Below are 22139 nucleotides of genomic sequence, written 5' to 3'. Positions count from 1 at the left end.
TGACTGCCTTTATCCTGGACCTGTTCTGTCCCCCTTCGCCTCTGTCCGAGCGATGGCTTAATTAGCCGGCACTATCAGCTCTGGCAGCAAAATAGCGAGAGTCTGCCAAGTGTCTCTGTTATCTCCCTCAACGCTGATGAGTCACCCAGGAACAAACTTCAGCTCTTAGTTAAGCAGTTAATTTGCCTGCTACGAAGAGGCACAGCACTCTTGCTGCCTTTATATCCTGTGGGGTGTGGCTCCATGACTCAGCACTTCCTAGGCCTGCCCCACCCGCTTCTGTTGTTCCTGCCTCTCCTGCCTACGAAACCTAGGGTCCAGCCAGGCCTGATTGCCATCAGCTGGGTATGGAGGCGTGGCCTGGGGGGGGGAAGAGTCAGGGGACGGAGGCCTTGTTATCTCTTCCACCTGGCCTGCCTCTGGCTCCTGGAGCTGAGCCAGGGAAGCTGGTGCTCCTGAGGTAAGTCCTGATGGCCCTTCCCCCTCACTTTCCAAGTCACTTTCTGGCAGGAGGCCTGGCTCGGGGGGCACAGACACAACAGGACCCTAACCCATGAATGCAGAGTACAATCCAAGATTGCGGGAGGCTGTAAAATGGCAGAGCAGCTGGAATGATCCAGTTGTCAGTGAGTGATCCTACTGTTGTTTATCTACGAGACTTAGCTAGAAAACTGATTCAGATATTGAGTTTTATTTATAAATGATAAAAGATCTGCAATTTCAAATGAAGATCTTTTTGCAAGACTCTGCAATAAGCAGCTCAGAGAAGGGTGAACCATAAATCTGCATGTGGATGAGATGACAGAAATGACCAGACAAGTTGAGAGACAAAAAATGTGTAGCAAGCTGGAAATGTCAATTATTCTGATCTTAATCTTCCTTCCAGGAATTGGGAGACTATAGTCCGTTGTCAGAGTCATGGTTGATGAGAAGACAGACAGGGCAAATTTTAACTTTATAATTTATCACCTGCAAGACTCTGAGTGTAGGAAGTAAAGGAAAACAAACTAGTGTTACAATTCAAAGTGTGTTGTATGGCCTGGATTTATTTATTTAGTTAATTATAATATTTGCACGCTTTTCTGTACAGCTGGTTTTGGAGTCCAGTCTGCCCTCATTAAAGTCTATGACACAGGAACAGTGTGAAGTAAAATTTAAAGGCAACTTTTGTGCGCATGTCTCAAAATGGAGAATGATGAAAGGCACCCTCCCAGAAAATGCATTGTTTGAAATAGATAGTGCTGTGGCTAAGGCAAAAGCAGCCAAATGATGCAGTGTTTAAGCCTATGGCACAGAAGAAAGAGATATAAGAATCCAGATGCTTTTCAGAAATTTGAGTATTTAGCAAAAGGATTGAGAATGCAACCACATGTAGCTCAGTTGAAATGCCCCGAAAGTAAAATTGATGAGGCTGTTCCTGGAACTGGCCCAGACAATATTTGTAGGTCAATAAAGTAATGACAACAGGCAGAAACAAAAAGCTATTCAACAATTTCCTTTAGCTTTATAACTAGCTATTTGCTCAGTTTATGAAAATAATTTAAGGTACGTTTATGTGTCTCTAGTAAGCAACAAATTTGACAGAAAGCTCTTAGTTCTACACACAAATAATGTGAGTGAATACATGGTGGGTAACATAAAAAAGTACTTGAAGGAACAAGGAATTACATGAGATTATTATGTTTTATATGCCAGAATGCATGACATGCCTAAGAGGAAACCTCTCTCTAAGAGAAATGAAGTTCATACTGCAAGATCCAGGACCAGAAAATAATTTCTGCATGGAAGAAGTTACGAATGAAAGGTGAATATATGTGTCCCAAGATAATGTTGCAGGATCCAATCTGGGTCAGCCGCTGGGATCAGAGATTTTGCCTTCTGAGCTTTCAGACTTGTACTGGAGCCCATCTTCAAAGAACTTCTCTCTATCAGAGTATGTCTTGACAGGACGCAGTGGAAGAAGTTACCACTGCCTCCTCTTAAAAGCACATTATTAATAAGGCCATAAATATGCCCCATGAACTGTAACATAGAAAGAAGCCCAAACTAGTGTATATTTGCCAGCCTATTATAATAGAGTATTTGGTTTTAAAGTCTAAACCAGGGGTGAAATGCTACTGGATCAGACTGGGTTGCATGATCTGGTAGCAATTGTGGCTGGTAGTTTGGCGATCCGGTAGTAATGGTGGAGCAAAGCTCCGCCCTCCCACCCAGGTGTCATTACTTCCTGGTTTTAACCAGGAAGTAATGTGTTTTTTACCTTCTGCACATGCGCAGAAGGTTTTGCACATGCGCATGTGATGCGTGCACTTCCGAGATGGTAAGGAAGGTAAGTAGATTTCACTCCTGGTCTAAACCAATGAATCAAAAATAAAAAGGACCAAACTTGGTAATAGATATGGTGAAGGCATGTTGCTTGGAAACTAGCAATACTGCAGGGATAGAGAATCCTGGATCTCTCCACACAAACATACAGCATGACTTATTTTAATGTTCAGAATACACTTTGAAGAATACTCCTTACAGTTGGATAATCAGCCTTAATCCATTTGTTTCAATGGACATGTGCTAATTATTCAATGGCACATCAGATCCAGAAACATAAACTGAATCGTTGCAGCTATGATGTTCAGAGAGATCCAACAAAAAAGTTCCACCCTGAAGTTTATCCTACATAACCAAAAAGGAACAGATAGAAGAGTCTTGTTCTTGGAAAGACATTGAGTAAGTGTTTGCTAACAAATCTAAACAATGAAAAAACCCTGCAAAAAAAAAAGGAAATGAAAACATTTCAAAAGAATACTTAGGAACTCATTGAATGATCTGCAAGGAAAGAAAATAATGGGTTGAAAATGGGTTTTCAAGATCCAATGCAATGCAGAAGTAGATGCCCAGCGCATAAAGCCAGAAGGGGACATATTAAAAAATATGGTGTGGAAAAAAATGTAGATCTGCTGTTGGGAAGAGAGCAGGGAACTGCTGCAGAGGGAGAAAACTTTACTCAATTCTGAGAAAATAACTCAAAATAACTTCATCTTGATTTTGTCTGGCATAAAATGTGGTGGAGATAAATTTTGACAGGATTGCAAGGTACTGCTATTTTACTTTACTACAATAAATAAATCCCTGCTGCTTCTGTTTCTTGACCTTGGTCATTTCAAAAGACTAACAGATGAAGACTATGATGAGACTTTTGCCATAATACTTCAATATAAACACTGCTCAGTATAGCAACAGCTGGGAATATGCAGGTGCATCACCCTGGTGTAAAGTTTGCATTTCTGCATGGAGGATATATTTGCCCTAGGAAGACATCTATGTTGAGCAGTCACCTGGTTTTGAGGGACCAGGAAAGGAAGACTTGGGAGAACACCAAAAAGGTTGTAAATCCTTAAATGAGTGGCTGTTCTTCAAATGAGATGGGCAGTTGTTATTCTGTTGTCCCCAGAAGCAGATATGTATCAGAAGCACAATCATGCCAAGAGACTGAACTATCAAAGGACTTTGAGATTATGAGTCAAATACAATAATAACAACTATAGGTACTGTCAGTTCTTCCTAATGAGGAAGATTGCATTAGAATGAAGCACATAAACATAGAGTATATTATGTACAAGATACACAGTAAAAGGGACTAATTGAAATACTGCCCATTAAAAGAGATGTGGCAGATGACCTACAAAGCCTTTGCCCAAAGATTGATACAGGTAGATGGAAGTTGTGGCTTGGTGAATGATTGGTGAAAAGGATTTTGGAACAGTGACTTCAATTGCACTGGCTCTGTAAATCTCATGACCTACAATTGCAAGGAGCAATAAAATAGATAGGAATTTTCTGTGTGCTCCCTGTTTATTCCTTTCAACTCTTAGTTTGCGGAACTGCTAATCTCAAATTGCTTTTTGCCTGCTTTTGTCCTCGCACACATCTGTTTCTCATTTGATAGGATGTTACCTTGATATCACTTGCATATTTCTCTAATAATGCCTCTGTGTTTAAATTAAAAAAGGTGCCTAATTAGACTCATTTTCCACTGCTCAAGAATATACAGGTGTTTCCTTCAACAGTTTTTTTAAAAAAAATACCAATTCACAATCAGTGCATTTCTTTTCTTGGTGCAATATCTGTTTAAGTGTATAAATGGTAATTAGTTTTCATAATTTTGCATCTCCTTTTAAGTCTCATTCTCAGGCTGGAAATAAAAGAATTTTCTGATTAATCTTTGCATTTCAAAAGGGATGCATCCACTCATGTCCCTAGGAATGCAGTTCAATTCCTCAAAAGAAGTTGAGAGAAAGAAGCCAGTTCTCTTGAGTTTTACTGGGTGTTCCTCAGATTCAACAACCCTGTCTAAACTCAGAAAAAGAACAAGCCACATATTTTAGTGGCATTGAGGAAATTGGTATGGAACAAATATTTTAATTCATAACATACCAGACATGCCATATCGTTCAGTTGCTGCAATTGTTCTGGATGATTGCTGGATGATCAATGTAGACTATTACAGCAAAAAATGCTGATTGGGACTTCTTGGAAAGAACAAATATATCTTGTCTTTTGTTCTTATAATAGAAATAGGTAAGAAATATACTGTAGAGGGGTGAGAAAAAAATAAGAAACAAGAAACTATATTTCCTGTCTCCCTATTTTTTGTTTGTTTCGGTTTTTTCAATGAGAGTGAATTGTATTTTCCCAGAGCTTAAATGTTAGACAGAATAAGCCATTTGGAATGCTTCTTAGCTACATATTATAATCAAAATCCAACCAATCAGAAGCCTTATTGGTTAGGCTTTAAAGCAGGGATGTCAAACTCGCGTCGTCATGGCATCGTCAGGTGACGTATGGGACTTCCCCCCCTTTGCTAAACTGGGTGGGGGTGGGGCCAGCACATGACACATCTGGGCTGCGGGCTGTGAGTTTGACACCCCTGCTTTAAAGTATTGGCTTTCATTTATAAGACAAGCCCTCCAGTGACAGTGTTGACTTTTCATATCTCATTTCTTTAAGAAACTAAAATAGTAAAGCTACCACAAAATACTTTTTAGAGATGTAATTAAAAAAATAAAAGATTGATTGGAAAATATGTTTGGAACTCTAACTGTGCTGAGTGAATGACTGTAGAGCAAGATGGCTACTTGGCTGGTATAGACAGATGGTGAACTGGAGAGGGCTGAATTCTGGCAGCACAAGGAGAACATGACAGAATTAGATAGACTCCACATAGTTAGCTGGATAAAGACCAAGTTGCCCGTTGTCCAGACGTCCTTTGCACCACCCTTGTTCGTCTTCTTCACCTAATTTGGTTAATTCATCACCTAGGAAAATAATGATAAATTACAAATTGGGAGCACTCTATCAATCCTCTCTCTAACTGATTTCATCCTATCTCCCATCAGTGTTTCCCTATGCTGTTCTGTTGTATATTTGATGTTGAGCCATATCTCCCTCACATCCTGGACATAAACTGTTTCAACTCCTACCCTCAAAACGACACTAAAGAGCACTGAACACCAAAACAACCAGACACAAGAACAGTTTTTTCCCGAACGCCATCAATCTGCTGAACAAATAATTCCCTCAACACTGTCAAAATATTTACTAAATCTGCACTACTATTAATCTTCTCATCGTTCCCATCACCCGTCTCCTTCCACTTATGACTGTATGACTGTAACTTTGTTGCTTGTATCCTTACGATTTATACTTATATTGTTTCCTGATTGCTTATTTGTACCCTATGACTATCATTAAGTGTTGTAAGCGTTGTACCTTGTTGAAGGTATCTTTTCTTTTATGTACACTGACAGCATATGCACTAAGACAAATTCCTTGTGTGTCCAATCACACTTGGCCAATAAAAATTCTATTCTATTCTATTCTATTCTATTCTATTCTATTCTATTCTATTCTATTCTATTCTATTCTATTCTAGTAAAATCTATGTGATTTTGTATGAGAAAATCATCAGTGGGAAAAGAATATAGTGTACCTTCATACTGTGACTTCAAAAGACTTCCTTTTTATTAAAAACAAAATATAAAGTTTTCTTAGGGCTGTGAAGTGCTTTGGATTATACTGCTACATTTTGCAGAGGTCAGATGATCTCCCAAAATGACATGGCTATTTCAAAAAGTTGCAAATGCATACCTGCTTTGAAACTCAGCTCATCCTGCTCTTGTCCATCATAATCATACAGAGCTCGTACACGGACACCTTTCCCAGCTGGTTCTTCTTCAAAGGAATTGGCACCGCCATTGGCTTCATTGGAGTTGTAAGTGTTGCCACCCTCATCATCTGACCACTCTGTGGTGTAGGCTTGGCCACGTTCATAACTGCTGACACTGGTAATGGAGCAAAGCATCATAAGAAATGATATTACTGCACAAATATCTGATATATCTAACTCGATGGGACAACTGGAGATAGTGAGACTGTGGTGCATGATACCCAAGACTATTCTAAACATTCTACCATGTTTCCCCAGAAATAAGGCCCTGTCTTATATTTTTTTGAATCCCGAAATAAGCGCTTGGCCTTATTTTCAGGGAGGTCTTATTATTTTGGGGCACGTGGAGCAAGACGGGGCTCCTCTTGCTGTCTTACCTGATTTCCGGCTCTGTCTCCCTAACCTTAACCAGAGGAAATGGAGGAGACCGGCTGCACATGTGTTTTAATATTTTTTGGGGGGGGGCATGCATTCAAAAATCCAATTGGGCTTATTATCCAGGGAGGTCTTATTTTGGGGAAAACAGAGTGTTTTGACAGGCTCAAACTGGAAACATCTCATATGTTTACCTGCCACGATCTCCTCCCTGTGCTGTTGCTTCCCCACCTCCACTGGCATTGGGTGTGTTGCCCCCCTCATTCTTTTTTGGTTTCTCTCTTCGGTTTATTGTTTGTGTTGCATCTGGATTCCATTCCTGCAGATGGAAAAAAAAAACCCTAATCTCAAAGCCTCCATTTCCAATGCTTCAACTGCACCATGACTCAGCTCCAGTCTTAAGAACACAATAAACACATTCTACTTCTCGCAGTAGTTTACCATGTCGTTCTGGTAAAACCAGAAGTAGGACATAGAAGCTATTCTGAAGTCACTTCAGTGTTCAGAGAGACAAAATTCTATTGCAGAGAGCAGCATCAGGAGAGGCTAACGTCTTTACGACCTAGTTTTTCTAGGCACATGGACCATGGCTCCCTCAACCCTGAAGCTCCATATATCCATCATGACTAATAGTCATGGATCTATAACCTACAGCTTGGCAGTGCAGCCATCCTCGGAGGCATCATCCTGCAACAGCTTCTTACTTCTAATTGAGGCCAATTCATAGGCATCCCGGGGCCACAGGTGTTGCGGAACCACCGAAGGTCTTCTTGTGCATCAGCTATACGAATGGTCTGCTCCAGCTCACGGTAGACTTTAGAATAGCTGCATATTAAAAATAGATAAAGTGATAAATACAGGATTGAAGTAAGAAACCATCATTCGACACATTAGACAAAGAAGCTTGATGGCAGAGAAAGTAGACAACCTTTAAATGAGAATATAATGGCATAATCTCCTTGCCATATTTATAGGATTTTAGTGAACTGTATTTTTATTTTTTGTCGTTCATTCTACCACATTTAAATCCCATTTACTTTCTATGACCAAATTTTATATGGGTTCCAGAAGAGATCACCCTTCTATCTTCTTCCATTATTTCTCCTAGCACTTTTTTCCAAGAGAAATGAGGAAAGGGCAGAAAATGTTGATGGTTCTGCAAATGGTTTGGCATGGAAAAAGTTCTACTTAAGATTAGAAAATATTTCTGGAATATTTAAAAGCTTTATGCCGCACGGCAGACAATAACGAGATTGTGAGTCAAATAGTCTATACGTATCTAATTTATGACAGTACCCCTTACATTTTGTTGGATTACACAGTGTAACACAAAAGCGTTTCAGATGATAGAGGACAGAGTCCAAAATCTCTGTAGAATCTTCATTAAAAAAAGGGAAACTGATCACTCAACTTGTTCTAATAAAGCTCAAGGGGGTGCTAGCAACACACTGAATGCGCCCAACATTGCAGTTTCTTATTTTAAAGATGCTTCCAGACCAGACTTTGAGTGGGAAATAACTTTGTTTCATTCAAGAAGTTTTACAGAATAGCTAACAAAATCAACTTCCATTTCTGTGGCTCCCATATTTTATTATGGGAGACTATTATTCCCTTCCCCCCTCACATAGACATTAGATTATAGAGAAGATGGAGTAACTGTTCAAAGCTGGCTTGGTTGTATCAGCCACAATCCAAACAAAAGTAGTTCAGGTAAAGACCTTTGTTGAAAGTCCCTGTATTAGATGACTCAGTTTCTTCCTGAATGGGGTGGGAGGGATTTTAATTAGGAAAAAGAGGTTGGAGTGGGGTGTTGCAAAATGCAGCAAAACTACTGTAGTAAAGAATGAATAGTGGTGAATAGACCAGCTCCTCAAACCTCTCCAGGAAAGGAAAAGATTTCAGATCACCCACAAATACTCCAGACGGTTGCTCCTCAGGAGGAGACCGTAAAATAGGGGTGGTGTCTGATAGGTTTAGAGGTCTGGAAATATCCATCAGCTCTTAAGTCATTTTCCATGAGGTGAACAGCCATCTAAATTTGATTAATAAATAAATCTTGCTCAAATCTTGCTCATAGTTGGCATCTTTAAAAGGATTTTAATTTAGCACACTTCCTTTTCTAAACACTTTCAAAAATTGCTTGTTAACTACTTTTCAGCTATTAGAAAACTTTGAATTGACAAGTTTGACAGCACTAAGTGAGTTTCTTTCAATCCTTAGTGAAAGAAAAAATTAACTACAAGTTTAAAAAGAATTATTAAGGAGAAATTTCCTGACAGTTAGAACAATTAATCAGTGGAACCAGTTGCCTTAGACATTGGGGGTGCTCCAACATTGGAGATTTTTAAGAAGAGTTTGGACAACCATTTGTCTGAAATGGTACAGGGCTTCCTGCTTGAGCAGCAGGTTAGACTAGAACAGGCCTGTCAAACTGGAGGCCCATGGGCTGGATACATCATGTGCAGGCCATGCCCACCCCGACTCCACAAAGGCAAAAAACATCGCGATACGTCACGATCCGGCCCATGACACGATTGAGTTTGCCACCCGTGGACTAGAAGATCTCAAAGGTCCCTTCCAACTCTGTTATTCTGTTATTAACTTAATTGGGGAAAGGAAAAACATCAAAAAAGTTATTAAGGCTTTGATTTTAGAAAGTTACAAATGGATTAAGGGTCCAGATAGGTTTTAAATAAAATTTTGGAATTAATGATAAAGAACCCTTCCCATGGGAAAATGCTTTTGCTTTGAATTAAAAAGACATATTAAGGAAAGATTTTAAAAATCAGCCACTACAGCAAACTAAAAATTATAGTTCAAGGAGAAGAACACAAAATATAATGACAGAACAGAGCAAAATATTCTAACATTGAACATACTGAAGGATATTTTTGTAAAATGGACTCGAAGTTAATATTAATAGTGTCAACAAAGACATCCGCCTCTATGGATAGACTGTGTATGAAAGATGTCATGGTCAAGTTTTACCTGACAAGACTGAGACTGAGTTGAAAGTATAACAGGCTACAAGAAACAAGGAAAAAGATCTTACACTAGATATATAAAAGAAACCAGTTTTAATAATTCAAAGGCAAACAGTAAACCAAGAGAGTGACCTGAATAATTTTCCTATCTTGTATTTACAAAAGAAGGATCTTATGAGAAGGGACAAGGTTTGAAGAAAATCAAGGTAGATATGTTATTATTTCTGGTCTTTAATAAATCTTTGCTGACATCAGGACCGAAATTATAATGCTTTATGGATTTGTTTATAGATATGGGATATGGGAAGAAAATATATTTGTTGTATTTTAAGTGGAAGTGACAAATTACTAAAATAGTTTATACTTGTGATGAAGGTGGAAAGTCACTTCTGTATATATTTCTTTTTTTCTTTTCTATATAACTTTTTCATTTTCTATTTTTTTTGCACCTTTTAATGTTTTTATTTTTTTAGTTGCTACTACTATAATTATAATCTTTTACATAATTACTATAAAAACAAACAAAAAAGTGGTTTATGTTAAGCCTCTTTGTAATGTATTACTGTAAGTTTTGGAGGGAGTTTTAGGCGGGAAATATCTCGTCTCTGATTGGATGCAGCCTCAGGCTGAAGTGTATATAAGGAGAGGTTTTTCTCCAGAGTTTTGCTGGGTCACACTATATTAAAGAGCTGTTGTCACTAACCTGGTCTCCTGCCTCGTCAATACCCAAACATAACATTGGCGACGAGGATGGGATTTTGAGGCAGAGCACCAGAACAGAGCTGAACTCACTACGAGACTCAAACCCAGCAAGGTGACGGCGAATGCAGCGATGACCGGCTACACGCCACCCACTCCGTTTGACCCTGCCCAGGAGACATGGGGAATATATATGACCCGTTTGGAAAGTTTCCTGGAGGCAAACGAGCTACAGGGAGTCTCCGACAACCGCAAACGGGCTTACTTCATAAGCCAATGTGGGTCCGCAGTCATCGCCGTCGCAGAAGCCCTAGCGGAGCCAACACCGCTACACTCCGTGTCGTGGCAGACCCTTCAGACCCTCCTGAAGAATCACTGCGCCCCAGCCCCGTCCGAATCCGTTCGACGGTGCGAGGTTGGGGACCGCAGGCAACAAGAAGGGGAGTCTATCAGCGACTACATGGCAGCCCTGAGACAAGCCTCCAAGCATTGCGAGTACCGCGAGCTGGACGGAGAGCTGCTGGAACAACTTATACGGGGTCAGAGACATCCGTTTGAGGAGACGGTTGCTAGCCAAGAGCAACCTGACATTGGCAAACGCCTGGACGAAGCCAGAGCCCATGAGATGTCCAACCATGCAGCAGACACCTTACAAAGCGACTCACGCCGATGGCGGGCGCAAAGCCGAGCACAGTCCACCACGAAGAAACCTATCGTGAGTCAACCAGCGAAGAGGAGGAAGAAGTCCACTACACCGGAAAATCGACAAGGAAGACCGGAGGAATGCGGAAGTTGCGGGCGACATCAGCGCCAAAGATGTAAGTTCAGGGGCGCCATTTGCGGCGGTGTGAAAGGAAGGGCACCTGGCTCAAGTCTGCCGAGCACCCCAACCTTCCCGCCGAAAATTCAAATCCAGTCTCAAAATCTGCCTGATTATGCAAAACAACAACAATAAAACAATCTACCTGCTGTTCTCTGCCAGGTTCAGGTGTCGCTTGATATCTAACAGCACCTCTTTCAGGAAATTAAGCCTCTTCATGTAAAAATGTCTATGCTAGATTTCTACTAGAAGTGGTATTTTCTTCTCAGTACGAAGCTTTACATATTCCACATCCAGTCTGAACTGATATAATCTTCATTTTTAAATTCTTTTGCAACTCTTGGGACTGCTTAAAACCAATATTGTAATGTAGATTTCATTTGCTGGGTCCTAGTATTCCAGAATATGGTAAATCTAAGCTGAGGGAGATATTTTCATGGGCCACTTCATTTTTAGCAGAAAGATGCAAAGTAAAGATAATCCAGTTTATAACACTAGTCATTTTCCTACCTGTGTCTATCACAGAATTTAAGTTGGAGGGGAATCTTAATCTAATTTTCTGACAGTGCAGAAAATCCAGAACCTTGATTTCTTTATCAGATTAAACTGAGATGGAAGCCAAATTTATGGACACTAGCTTATTTAGAGAATCCAAGATAAATTGGATTGTCTTGCATCGCTTTGAGGACAATTTCCCCCATATTTAGCAAGTGATGTTAAACTGCGTATAAACAGCTTTCATATAAATTGAAGGAAGCAAACAGAACTTCAGGATGGCACCAAGCGCCCAGTAAAGGAACATCTGTATTACACAAATCACCAGAGAGATTTCTTTCTTGGCTGTTTCCAGCTGGTTTGAGAGACAAGAGAAAGAACCCAAACAAATTATTTCAGAGGGTCAGCATAAGTTATCAAATCCTTGCCACTCATGAATCTTCTGCATAGAGATTATAACCAATGTTATAGCATCCAACAGGCAACCCTTCCCAATAGAAATTCTCAAATTTCCTAATTAAATCTATGACCTGAGGTGATCTTCGCTGGAGATTATGGGAATTGCAGACCAAATCATCTGGAGGGTACCAAATAAATAAAATATTTTAAGGATAACTGTATTATGAGATGAGGAATCCTAACTTGCTATCACCATAAACTGCATAAAATTCAATGACCAAGGATGAGAAACAATGAACTAGAACTTTGCCTCTTGGCCAGAAATTCCAGGAATTCCTGTTTCTATTGATCACGGCCCAACGCTTATGTTTCCTTTCCATGTGGCATCTGGTGTTATCATATTATCCTGCCTTGATTATCTTAAGAATCAACAGACATGTTTTGGTCCTGTGCTAATTTGCCTCCTGCCCAAATGTATATGTTTCTGCAAACAAATTGGCATTGTAGCTCCCAAAATCCCAATCAGTCTGGCAACGGGAAGTTTTCATTTCAATATAACTGGAAATTATCAGGTTGGGAAAGTTGTTGTCTATGAAAGAAAGGCCATATCAACAGCTGTCCAGGGAAACTGATGGATTTCTTTCCTCTGTAAAGTAAACTGGGGTTAAGAGGCTCTTTGTTATCTTCTCTCCTCCACTCCTTCCTACCTTCTGTACATCTTGCTTGCATTTTTCCACTTTATCTTGAAGCTTCTTCTGTTGGTCTGGAGTAATAGATTGCTCAGCTTTGCTATTAGCTTCCCGGGTCATAGCGAGTTTCTCCTCTTTGCATGCCAAGTGATATACTTTCTTGGCTGTTTCCAGCTGGTTTGAGAGACAAGAGAAAGAACCCAAACAAATTATTTCAGAGGGTCAGCATAAGTTATCAAATCCTTGCCACTCATGAATCTTCTGCATAGAGATTATAACCAATGTTATAGCATCCAACAGGCAACCCCTTCCCAATAGAAATTCTCAAATTTCCCTAATTAAATCTATGACCTGAGGTGATCTTCGCTGGAGATTATGGGAATTGCAGACCAAATCATCTGGAGGGTACCAAATAAATAAAATAAGGCATAACCCCAAATAAGCTTCCATAAGTTTCAATTGTGAGTTTATTCCATATCAGCACTGAAATCTCAGATGCAATTAATGTCAGCTGCAGCCACCTCTATTGGAAGCATGTTTTAATATTGTTCCTGGAACTTGTTATACAAATAAGAAACAAAGTTCCAATTTAATTCTGAATTTAGAAAATACAGTCACCATGTGTGAACTTGTGATAGTGTCACTGAATATACTTTGGATAGGTTTTCTGTTTCAGATTCAAAAATGAAGGAATAGCAGGGGATATGGAAAGTAATTATTGGACCTTACATAATACACAAAATTAAACAATTGCAACAATTTTAAAGTATGAATTGTACTTTCTGAAGTGATAAATATTACTTCTGTAGGGATATCACCTCAGCAAGAGACAGCAGCCAGTCACCGCTGGCTGATCTCAGAAGCTAATTAAGGTTGGCCTTAATTTATACTTGGATGGGAAAATCACTGGGACTTCCAGGGCTATAGATTAGTTAAAAAAAAAAAAAAGAACACCCACTTTTTAAGTACTGAGCTCAACTTGAGAGAGCTTTTATCGTTTTTCCTCTGCATATAGAGCACGGGTATTACTTCATATAGTATCTAAGGGTGTAATCTAATGCACAGTTTTCATGGATGTGTTCCATGAGAACACATCCATGTGTTGTGCATCCTATGGTTGCACAACAAGCTGATGGGGTTCTATGAAAGCCTGGAGAGTGGGGAATAAGGTTCAACTGAATGCAGCCAATTTTCTATAAACTATAAACTGCATGGACTTCAATGACCAAGGATGAGAAACAATGAACTAGAACTTTGCCTCTTGGCCAGAAATTCCAGGAATTCCTGTTTCTATTGATCACGGCCCAACGCTTATGTTTCCTTTCCATGTGGTTTCTCTCTTCGGTTTATTGTTTGTGTTGCATCTGGATTCCATTCCTGCAGATGGAAAAAAAACCCTAATCTCAAAGCCTCCATTTCAATGCTTCAACTGCACCATGACTCAGCTCCAGTCTTAAGAACACAATAAACACATTCTACTTCGCAGTAGTTTACCATGTCGTTCTGGTAAAACCAGAAGTAGGACATAGAAGCTATTCTGAAGTCACTTCAGTGTTCAGAGAGACAAAATTCTATTGCAGAGAGCAGCATCAGGAGAGGCTAACGTCTTTCGACCCTAGTTTTTCTAGGCACATGGACCATGGCTCCCTCAACCCTGAAGCTCCATATATCCATCATGACTAATAGTCATGGATCTATAACCTACAGCTTGGCAGTGCAGCCATCCTCGGAGGCATCATCCTGCAACAGCTTCTTACTTCTAATTGAGGCCAATTCATAGGCATCCCGGGGGCACAGGTGTTGGAACCACGAAGGTCTTCTTGTGCATCAGCTATACGAATGGTCTGCTCCAGCTCACGGTAGACTTTAGAATAGCTGCATATTAAAAATAGATAAAGTGATAAATACAGGATTGAAGTAAGAAACCATCATTCGACACATTAGACAAAGAAGCTTGATGGCAGAGAAAGTAGACAACCTTTAAATGAGAATATAATGGCATAATCTCCTTGCCATATTTATAGGATTTTAGTGAACTGTATTTTTATTTTTTGTCGTTCATTCTACCACATTTAAATCCCATTTACTTTCTATGAACAAATTTTATATGGGTTCCAGAAGAGATCACCCTTCTATCTTCTTCCATTATTTCTCCTAGCACTTTTTTCCAAGAGAAATGAGGAAAGGGCAGAAAATGTTGATGGTTCTGCAAATGGTTTGGCATGGAAAAAGTTCTACTTAAGATTAGAAAATATTTCTGGAATATTTAAAAGTTTTATGCCGCACGGCAGACAATAACGAGATTGTGAGTCAAATAGTCTATACGTATCTAATTTATGACAGTACCCCTTACATTTTGTTGGATTACACAGTGTAACACAAAAAGCGTTTCAGATGATAGAGGACAGAGTCCAAAAATCTCTGTAGAATCTTCATTAAAAAAAGGGAAACTGATCACTCAACTTGTTCTAATAAAGCTCAAGGGGGTGCTAGCAACACACTGAATGCGCCCAACATTGCAGTTTCTTATTTTAAAGATGCTTCCAGACCAGACTTTGAGTGGGAAATAACTTTGTTTCATTCAAGAAGTTTTACAGAATAGCTAACAAAATCAACTTCCATTTCTGTGGCTCCCATATTTTATTATGGGAGACTATTATTCCCTTCCCCCCTCACATAGACATTAGATTATAGAGAAGATGGAGTAACTGTTCAAAGCTGGCTTGGTTGTATCAGCCACAATCCAAACAAAAGTAGTTCAGGTAAAGACCTTTGTTAAAAGTCCCTGTATTAGATGACTCAGTTTCTTCCTGAATGGGGTGGGAGGGATTTTAATTAGGAAAAAGAGGTTGGAGTGGGGTGTTGCAAAATGCAGCAAAACTACTGTAGTAAAGAATGAATAGTGGTGAATAGACCAGCTCCTCAAACCTCTCCAGGAAAGGAAAAGATTTCAGATCACCCACAAATACTCCAGACGGTTGCTCCTCAGGAGGAGACCATAAAATAGGGGTGGTGTCTGATAGGTTTAGAGGTCTGGAAATATCCATCAGCTCTTAAGTCATTTTCCATGAGGTGAGCAGCCATCTAAATTTGATTAATAAATAAATCTTGCTCAAATCTTGCTCATGGTTGGCATCTTTAAAAGGATTTTAATTTAGCACACTTCCTTTTCTAAACACTTTCAAAAATTGCTTGTTAACTACTTTTCAGCTATTAGAAAACTTTGAATTGACAAGTTTGACAGCACTAAGTGAGTTTCTTTCAATCCTTAGTGAAAGAAAAAATTAACTACAAGTTTAAAAAGAATCATTAAGGAGAAATTTCCTGACAGTTAGAACAATTAATCAGTGGAACCAGTTGCCTTAGACATTGGGGGTGCTCCAACATTGGAGATTTTTAAGAAGAGTTTGGACAACCATTTGTCTGAAATGGTACAGGGCTTCCTGCTTGAGCAGCAGGTTAGACTAGAACAGGCCTGTCAAACTGGAGGCCCATGGGCTGGATACATCATGTGCAGGCCATGCCCACCCCGACTCCACAAAGGCAAAAAACATCGCGATACGTCACGATCCGGCCCATGACACGATTGAGTTTGCCACCCGTGGACTAGAAGATCTCAAAGGTCCCTTCCAACTCTGTCATTCTGTTATTAACTTAATTGGGGAAAGGAAAAACATCAAAAAAGTTATTAAGGCTTTGATTTTAGAAAGTTACAAATGGATTAAGGGTCCAGATAGGTTTTAAATAAAATTTTGGAATTAATGATAAAGAACCCTTCCCATGGGAAAATGCTTTTGCTTTGAATTAAAAAGACATATTAAGGAAAGATTTTAAAAATCAGCCACTACAGCAAACTAAAAATTATAGTTCAAGGAGAAGAACACAAAATATAATGACAGAACAGAGCAAAATATTCTAACATTGAACATACTGAAGGATATTTTTGTAAAATGGACTCCGAAGTTAATATTAATAGTGTCAACAAAGACATCCGCCTCTATGGATAGACTGTGTATGAAAGATGTCATGGTCAAGTTTTACCTGACAAGACTGAGACTGAGTTGAAAGTATAACAGGCTACAAGAAACAAGGAAAAAGATCTTACACTAGATATATAAAAGAAACCAGTTTTAATAATTCAAAGGCAAACAGTAAACCAAGAGAGTGACCTGAATAATTTTCCTATCTTGTATTTACAAAAGAAGGATCTCATGAGAAGGGACAAGGTTTGAAGAAAATCAAGGTAGATATGTTATTATTTCTGGTCTTTAATAAATCTTTGCTGACACCAGGACCGAAATTATAATGCTTTATGGATTTGTTTATAGATATGGGATATGGGAAGAAAACATATTTGTTGTATTTTAAGTGGAAGTGACAAATTACTAAAATAGTTTATACTTGTGATGAAGGTGGAAAGTCACTTCTGTATATATTTCTTTTTTTCTTTTCTATATAACTTTTTCATTTTCTATATTTTTTGCACCTTTTAATGTTTTTATTTTTTTAGTTGCTACTACTATAATTATAATCTTTTACAAAATTACTATAAAAACAAACAAAAAAGTGGTTTATGTTAAGCCTCTTCATGTAAAAATGTCTATGCTAGATTTCTACTAGAAGTGGTATTTTCTTCTCAGTACGAAGCTTTACATATTCCACATCCAGTCTGAACTGATATAATCTTCATTTTTAAATTCTTTTGCAACTCTTGGGACTGCTTAAAACCAATATTGTAATGTAGATTTCATTTGCTGGGTCCTAGTATTCCAGAATATGGTAAATCTAAGCTGAGGGAGATATTTTCATGGGCCACTTCATTTTTAGCAGAAAGATGCAAAGTAAAGATAATCCAGTTTATAACACTAGTCATTTTTCCTACCTGTGTCTATCACAGAATTTTAGTTGGAGGGGAATCTTAATCTAATTTTCTGTCAGTGCAGAAAATCCAGAACCTTGATTTCTTTATCAGATTAAACTGAGATGGAAGCCAAATTTATGGACACTAGCTTATTTAGAGAATCCAAGATAAATTGGATTGTCTTGCATCGCTTTGAGGACAATTTCCCCCATATTTAGCAAGTGATGTTAAACTGCGTATAAACAGCTTTCATATAAATTGAAGGGAAAGCAAACAGAACTTCAGGATGGCACCAAGCGCCCAGTAAAGGAACATCTGTATTACACAAATCACCAGAGAGATTTCTTTCTTGGCTGCTTCAGTTTTTTTGTTTTTATAAAAAGCAGAATAACAACAATAACAACAACAATAATAATACAAAGACTTGCAAATAGAAATAGAATGACTATGGCAAAAGGAAGCAAAGGTAGTACCAATAGTAATAGGCACCTTGGGTGCAATCTCAAAACAACTGGAGCAGCACTTGAACATCATCGGCATTGACAAATTCACCATCAGTCAATTGCAAAAAGCAGCTTTGCTTGGAACAGCTTCCGTCCTGTGACAAGACTTTCACCACCATCAAACATCCACATCTCCCTATCCCAGCTCTTTGGGAAGGACTCGAGAGGTGGATAAAAATTCAAATCCAGTCTCAAAATCTGCCTGATTATGCAAAAACAACAACAACAATAAAAACAATCTACCTGCTGTTCTCTGCCAGGTTCAGGTGTCGCTTGATATCTAACAGCACCTCTTTCAGGAAATTAAGCCTCTTCTCTTCAAACTGCTGGCATTGCTCAAAGACCTGCTCCATGCTCTCCATGTACTGTGGAGTGCCCTTATTCACCTCCTCCACAACCTTCTCATATTTCTCCAGAGCCTGTTCAGGAAACAATAGGATATAGTTAAGTTTCCCTGACTAAGACCACTGCTCAATCCTATCCATGTAAGATTTTCTGGGTAAGTAGGCACGTATAATTTTGCTCTTTTAAATATAACATTGATCGACATTATTTATAGATTATCCATAGAAGTAATAAATAAAATAAGGCATAACCCCAAATAAGCTTCCATAAGTTTCAATTGTGAGTTTATTCCATATCAGCACTGAAATCTCAGATGCAATTAATGTCAGCTGCAGCCACCTCTATTGGAAGCATGTTTTAATATTGTTCCTGGAACTTGTTATACAAATAAGAAACAAAGTTCCAATTTAATTCTGAATTTAGAAAATACAGTCACCATGTGTGAACTTGTGATAGTGTCACTGAATATACTTTGGATAGGTTTTCTGTTTCAGATTCAAAAATGAAGGAATAGCAGGGGATATGGAAAGTAATTATTGGACCTTACATAATACCCAAAATTACACAATTGCAACAATTTTAAAGTATGAATTGTACTTTCTGAAGTGATAAATATATCTTGTCTACCGACAGAAATGTGTAAATTTGATACATCTCCATCTATATCTAAACACGATGATGATTCTTTTTCAGAATCATGTAGTTATATATTTATATATTTCTTCATGTGACAGTGATTGTGTACATAGAAGACTAGTGGTTGTTCATATAAAAGGATGTGCATTAACTTTCAGAGTTATTTCGGAGGTCCTTCCTTCCTTCGGTACATCTTGCTTGCATTTTTCCACTTTATCTTGAAGCTTCTTCTGTTGGTCTGGAGTAATAGATTGCTCAGCTTTGCTATTAGCTTCCCGGGTCATAGCGAGTTTCTCCTCTTTGCATGCCAAGTGATATACTTTCTTGGCTGTTTCCAGCTGGTTTGAGAGACAAGAGAAAGAACCCAAACAAATTATTTCAGAGGGTCAGCATAAGTTATCAAATCCTTGCCACTCATGAATCTTCTGCATAGAGATTATAACCAATGTTATAGCATCCAACAGGCAACCCTTCCCAATAGAAATTCTCAAATAGCTCCCATTAGGTTAAAGGCAAGGAGGGTTCCTTTTGCACTCAAACCTAAAATTGACAAAGAGTTAGATAAATTAGTCAGCCAGGGATACTAGTGCCAGTTGACCATGCCAAATGGGAGACGCCAATCGTCACCCTATAAAACCAGACGGGTCCATAAGAATTTGCGCTGATTACAAGGCTACCTTGAACAAAGCATTGCAAAAAGCGCCTACCCAGTTCCAGTAGTGCAACACTTATTGCACTCACTAGGGCACGGACAAGTTTTCGCCAAATTAGACTTGGCACAAGCGTACCAACAGCTACCCGTAGATGCTAGCACAGCTGAAGCCCAGACCATTGTAACGCACCGAGGTGCCTTTAAATGCACTCGGTTACAGTTTGGGGTGAGTGTGGCCCCGGGCTATTCAAAATTTGATGGGCGGCTCCTACAAGGGTTACCGGAGTCGTGCCCTATTTCGATGATGTGTTGGTATCAGGGAAGATTTAAAGAACTGGGGAGCGATTAAGGAAAGTTTTGGCCATTTTTAGGTCAGCGGCAAAGTTAAAGCAAAAAGCAAGTGTCAGATGGGGTCGAATCTGTTGAATTTTTGGGATATAGAATAGATAAAAGGATTCACCCCACTGAGAGCAAAGTCAAGCGATAAAGAGAGCCCCAGCACCCAAAAACAAGACAGAACTCCAGGCTTTCCTGGGTCTGGTAAACTTTTATGCTGTATTTTTAAGAAACAAAGCAACCGTTGCTGAACCGCTGCACAAGTTGTTGGAAAAACACTGTTTGGTCTTGGGGAAGTCAGAGAATAGGGCATTTGAGGCAGTAAAAGTTTGCTATCAAGCGATAGCCTGTTAGTCAGTACAGTAGCAGGCTGCCGTTAGTATTGGTTTGTGATGCATCCCCTATGGAGTAGGAGCTGTACTTAGCCACAGACTCCCAAAGCGGCACTGAAGCCCCTATAGCGTTCTATTCACGAGCGATGTCCCGGCTGAAAGGAATTACAGCCAGCTAGATAGGAGGCTCTCAATAGTGTCAGGCGTGAAGAAATTTCACGAATCGTTTTTGGGCGAGACTTTGAAATTATCACTGATCACAGACCGCTATTGGGGTTACTGGCTGGCGACCGCCCAACGCCAGTAACTCTCACCTAGACTGACCAGATGGACTATTTTCTGGCGCCTACTCCTACAAACTACAACATCGGCCTGGAAAGGAGTTGGGGCATGCGGACGCACTGAGCAGATGCCCATTGCCAGGAAAATCGAGGACCCCACCCGGCGCACCCGTTCTACTAATTGACTCTTTGGACTCTGGCCCAGCCACATCTCAGGAAGTGGCTCGGGCCTCCTACCGGACGTTGTATTAAGAACTGTGATTGGATGGGTTCAAAGGGATGGCCACCGGGGCGAGCTTTTAAAATTTGTAAAGAAAAAGGGAATTGTCTGTACAAGGGGTGCCTGCTCTGGGGGATAGGGTGGTAGTTCCAGAGAAGCTGAGAAAAAGTCCTGGAACTCCTGCATGAGGGTCACCCAGGAATTGTGAGGATGAAGGGGTTAGCCAGGAGCTATGTCTGGTGGCCCCAAATGGACAGGAAATCAGTGACAGGGTTGGCCGATGCCAAGTATGTCAGGAATCCAGACCACTACCTCCACGGCCCCAGTGTTGGAGTGGGAGAAACCCCAAGGCCCTTGGTCCCGCATACACATTGATTTTGCGGCCCTTCCACGGCCAAACATTTCTAATTGTGGTGGATGCATTCTCCAAATGGCTGGAGATCATCTAATGAAATCCACAACCGCTGGAGCTGTCACTGCAGCACTAAAACACCTTTTCGCCACACGGGCTACCGGACACCCTCGTGTCCGATAACGCCCACAGTTCACCGCAGCATTATTTGAAGGGTACCTGGCTGAAGAGGGCATCCGACATGCCCTCTCAGCGCCGTTCCACCCTGCGTCGAACGGCCTTGCTGAACGCTTTGTTCGGAGTGCGAAGAGCGCTATCACGAAGCGGCCCGGGATTGGCAGTCACAAATCGACGCATTCTAACTGTCCAACATAGGACCCCTGTGTGGCCACCGCCGCAGCCCAGCCGAGCTGCTAATGGGGCGGAAGCTACGGTGCCACTAGACCGGCTGCACCCAAGCTACATACAAGGCGGGTTCAAAACAAAACCAGATAGAATCCGAGAATTAAACATAGGAGACTCAGTGTGGGCACATAATTACAGCGCGGCCCTAGCTGGAGGAGGGGAGAATCATAGACAAAGCGGGCCCCAAATCTTATCTAGTGGAACTAGACGATGGCAGAATCTGGGGCGCCACATAGATCAATTAAGAAACAGATTGAGCGATAAGGCAGAATTAGGCGAGACCAGCCCTGACTTTGATCTAATTAACCCCACAGCTGACTGGAGCCGAGAACAAACAGAAATCGTAAGCAAAGAACCAAACAGAGACTTATCTGAGTCAGGCGAGGTCCAGCGACACCCTCCGGTCCCTCTAGAGGACAGCAGGCCCGAGCCGGCGAATAATCCAGGGCCGGATGGAGGAGCTCAGAGGAACGAAAAGTCCCTCCGGCACGCTCGACTCAACTCCAGAAAGTGAACTGCGCAGGTCCGGGAG

The 22139-nt window shown here is 40.2% G+C and overlaps 1 protein-coding gene across 1 annotated transcript in view; it reads right to left on the bottom strand.

Annotated features, from left to right (window-relative positions):
• Nucleotides 1–675: 675 nt before the first annotated feature.
• The window catches only part of PACSIN1 (protein kinase C and casein kinase substrate in neurons 1), a 75932-nt gene continuing 54468 nt past the window's right edge, over nucleotides 676–22139 (bottom strand). Inside the window, exons 7-10 of the mRNA XM_058177217.1 lie at nucleotides 7303–7423; nucleotides 6793–6917; nucleotides 6145–6338; nucleotides 676–5312 (exon numbers count right to left, since the gene is read on the bottom strand). Coding sequence (XP_058033200.1) covers nucleotides 5203–5312; nucleotides 6145–6338; nucleotides 6793–6917; nucleotides 7303–7423 — 550 coding nt within the window. The 3' untranslated portion in view covers nucleotides 676–5202. The remainder of the gene's footprint in view (nucleotides 5313–6144; nucleotides 6339–6792; nucleotides 6918–7302; nucleotides 7424–22139) is intronic.

This window comes from Ahaetulla prasina, chromosome 3 (assembly GCF_028640845.1).
Source record: "Ahaetulla prasina isolate Xishuangbanna chromosome 3, ASM2864084v1, whole genome shotgun sequence".
Classification (NCBI taxonomy): domain Eukaryota; kingdom Metazoa; phylum Chordata; class Lepidosauria; order Squamata; family Colubridae; genus Ahaetulla; species Ahaetulla prasina.
The sequence above is the reverse complement of the archived record's forward strand: the minus strand, read 5'-3'. Positions and strand labels throughout refer to the sequence as shown.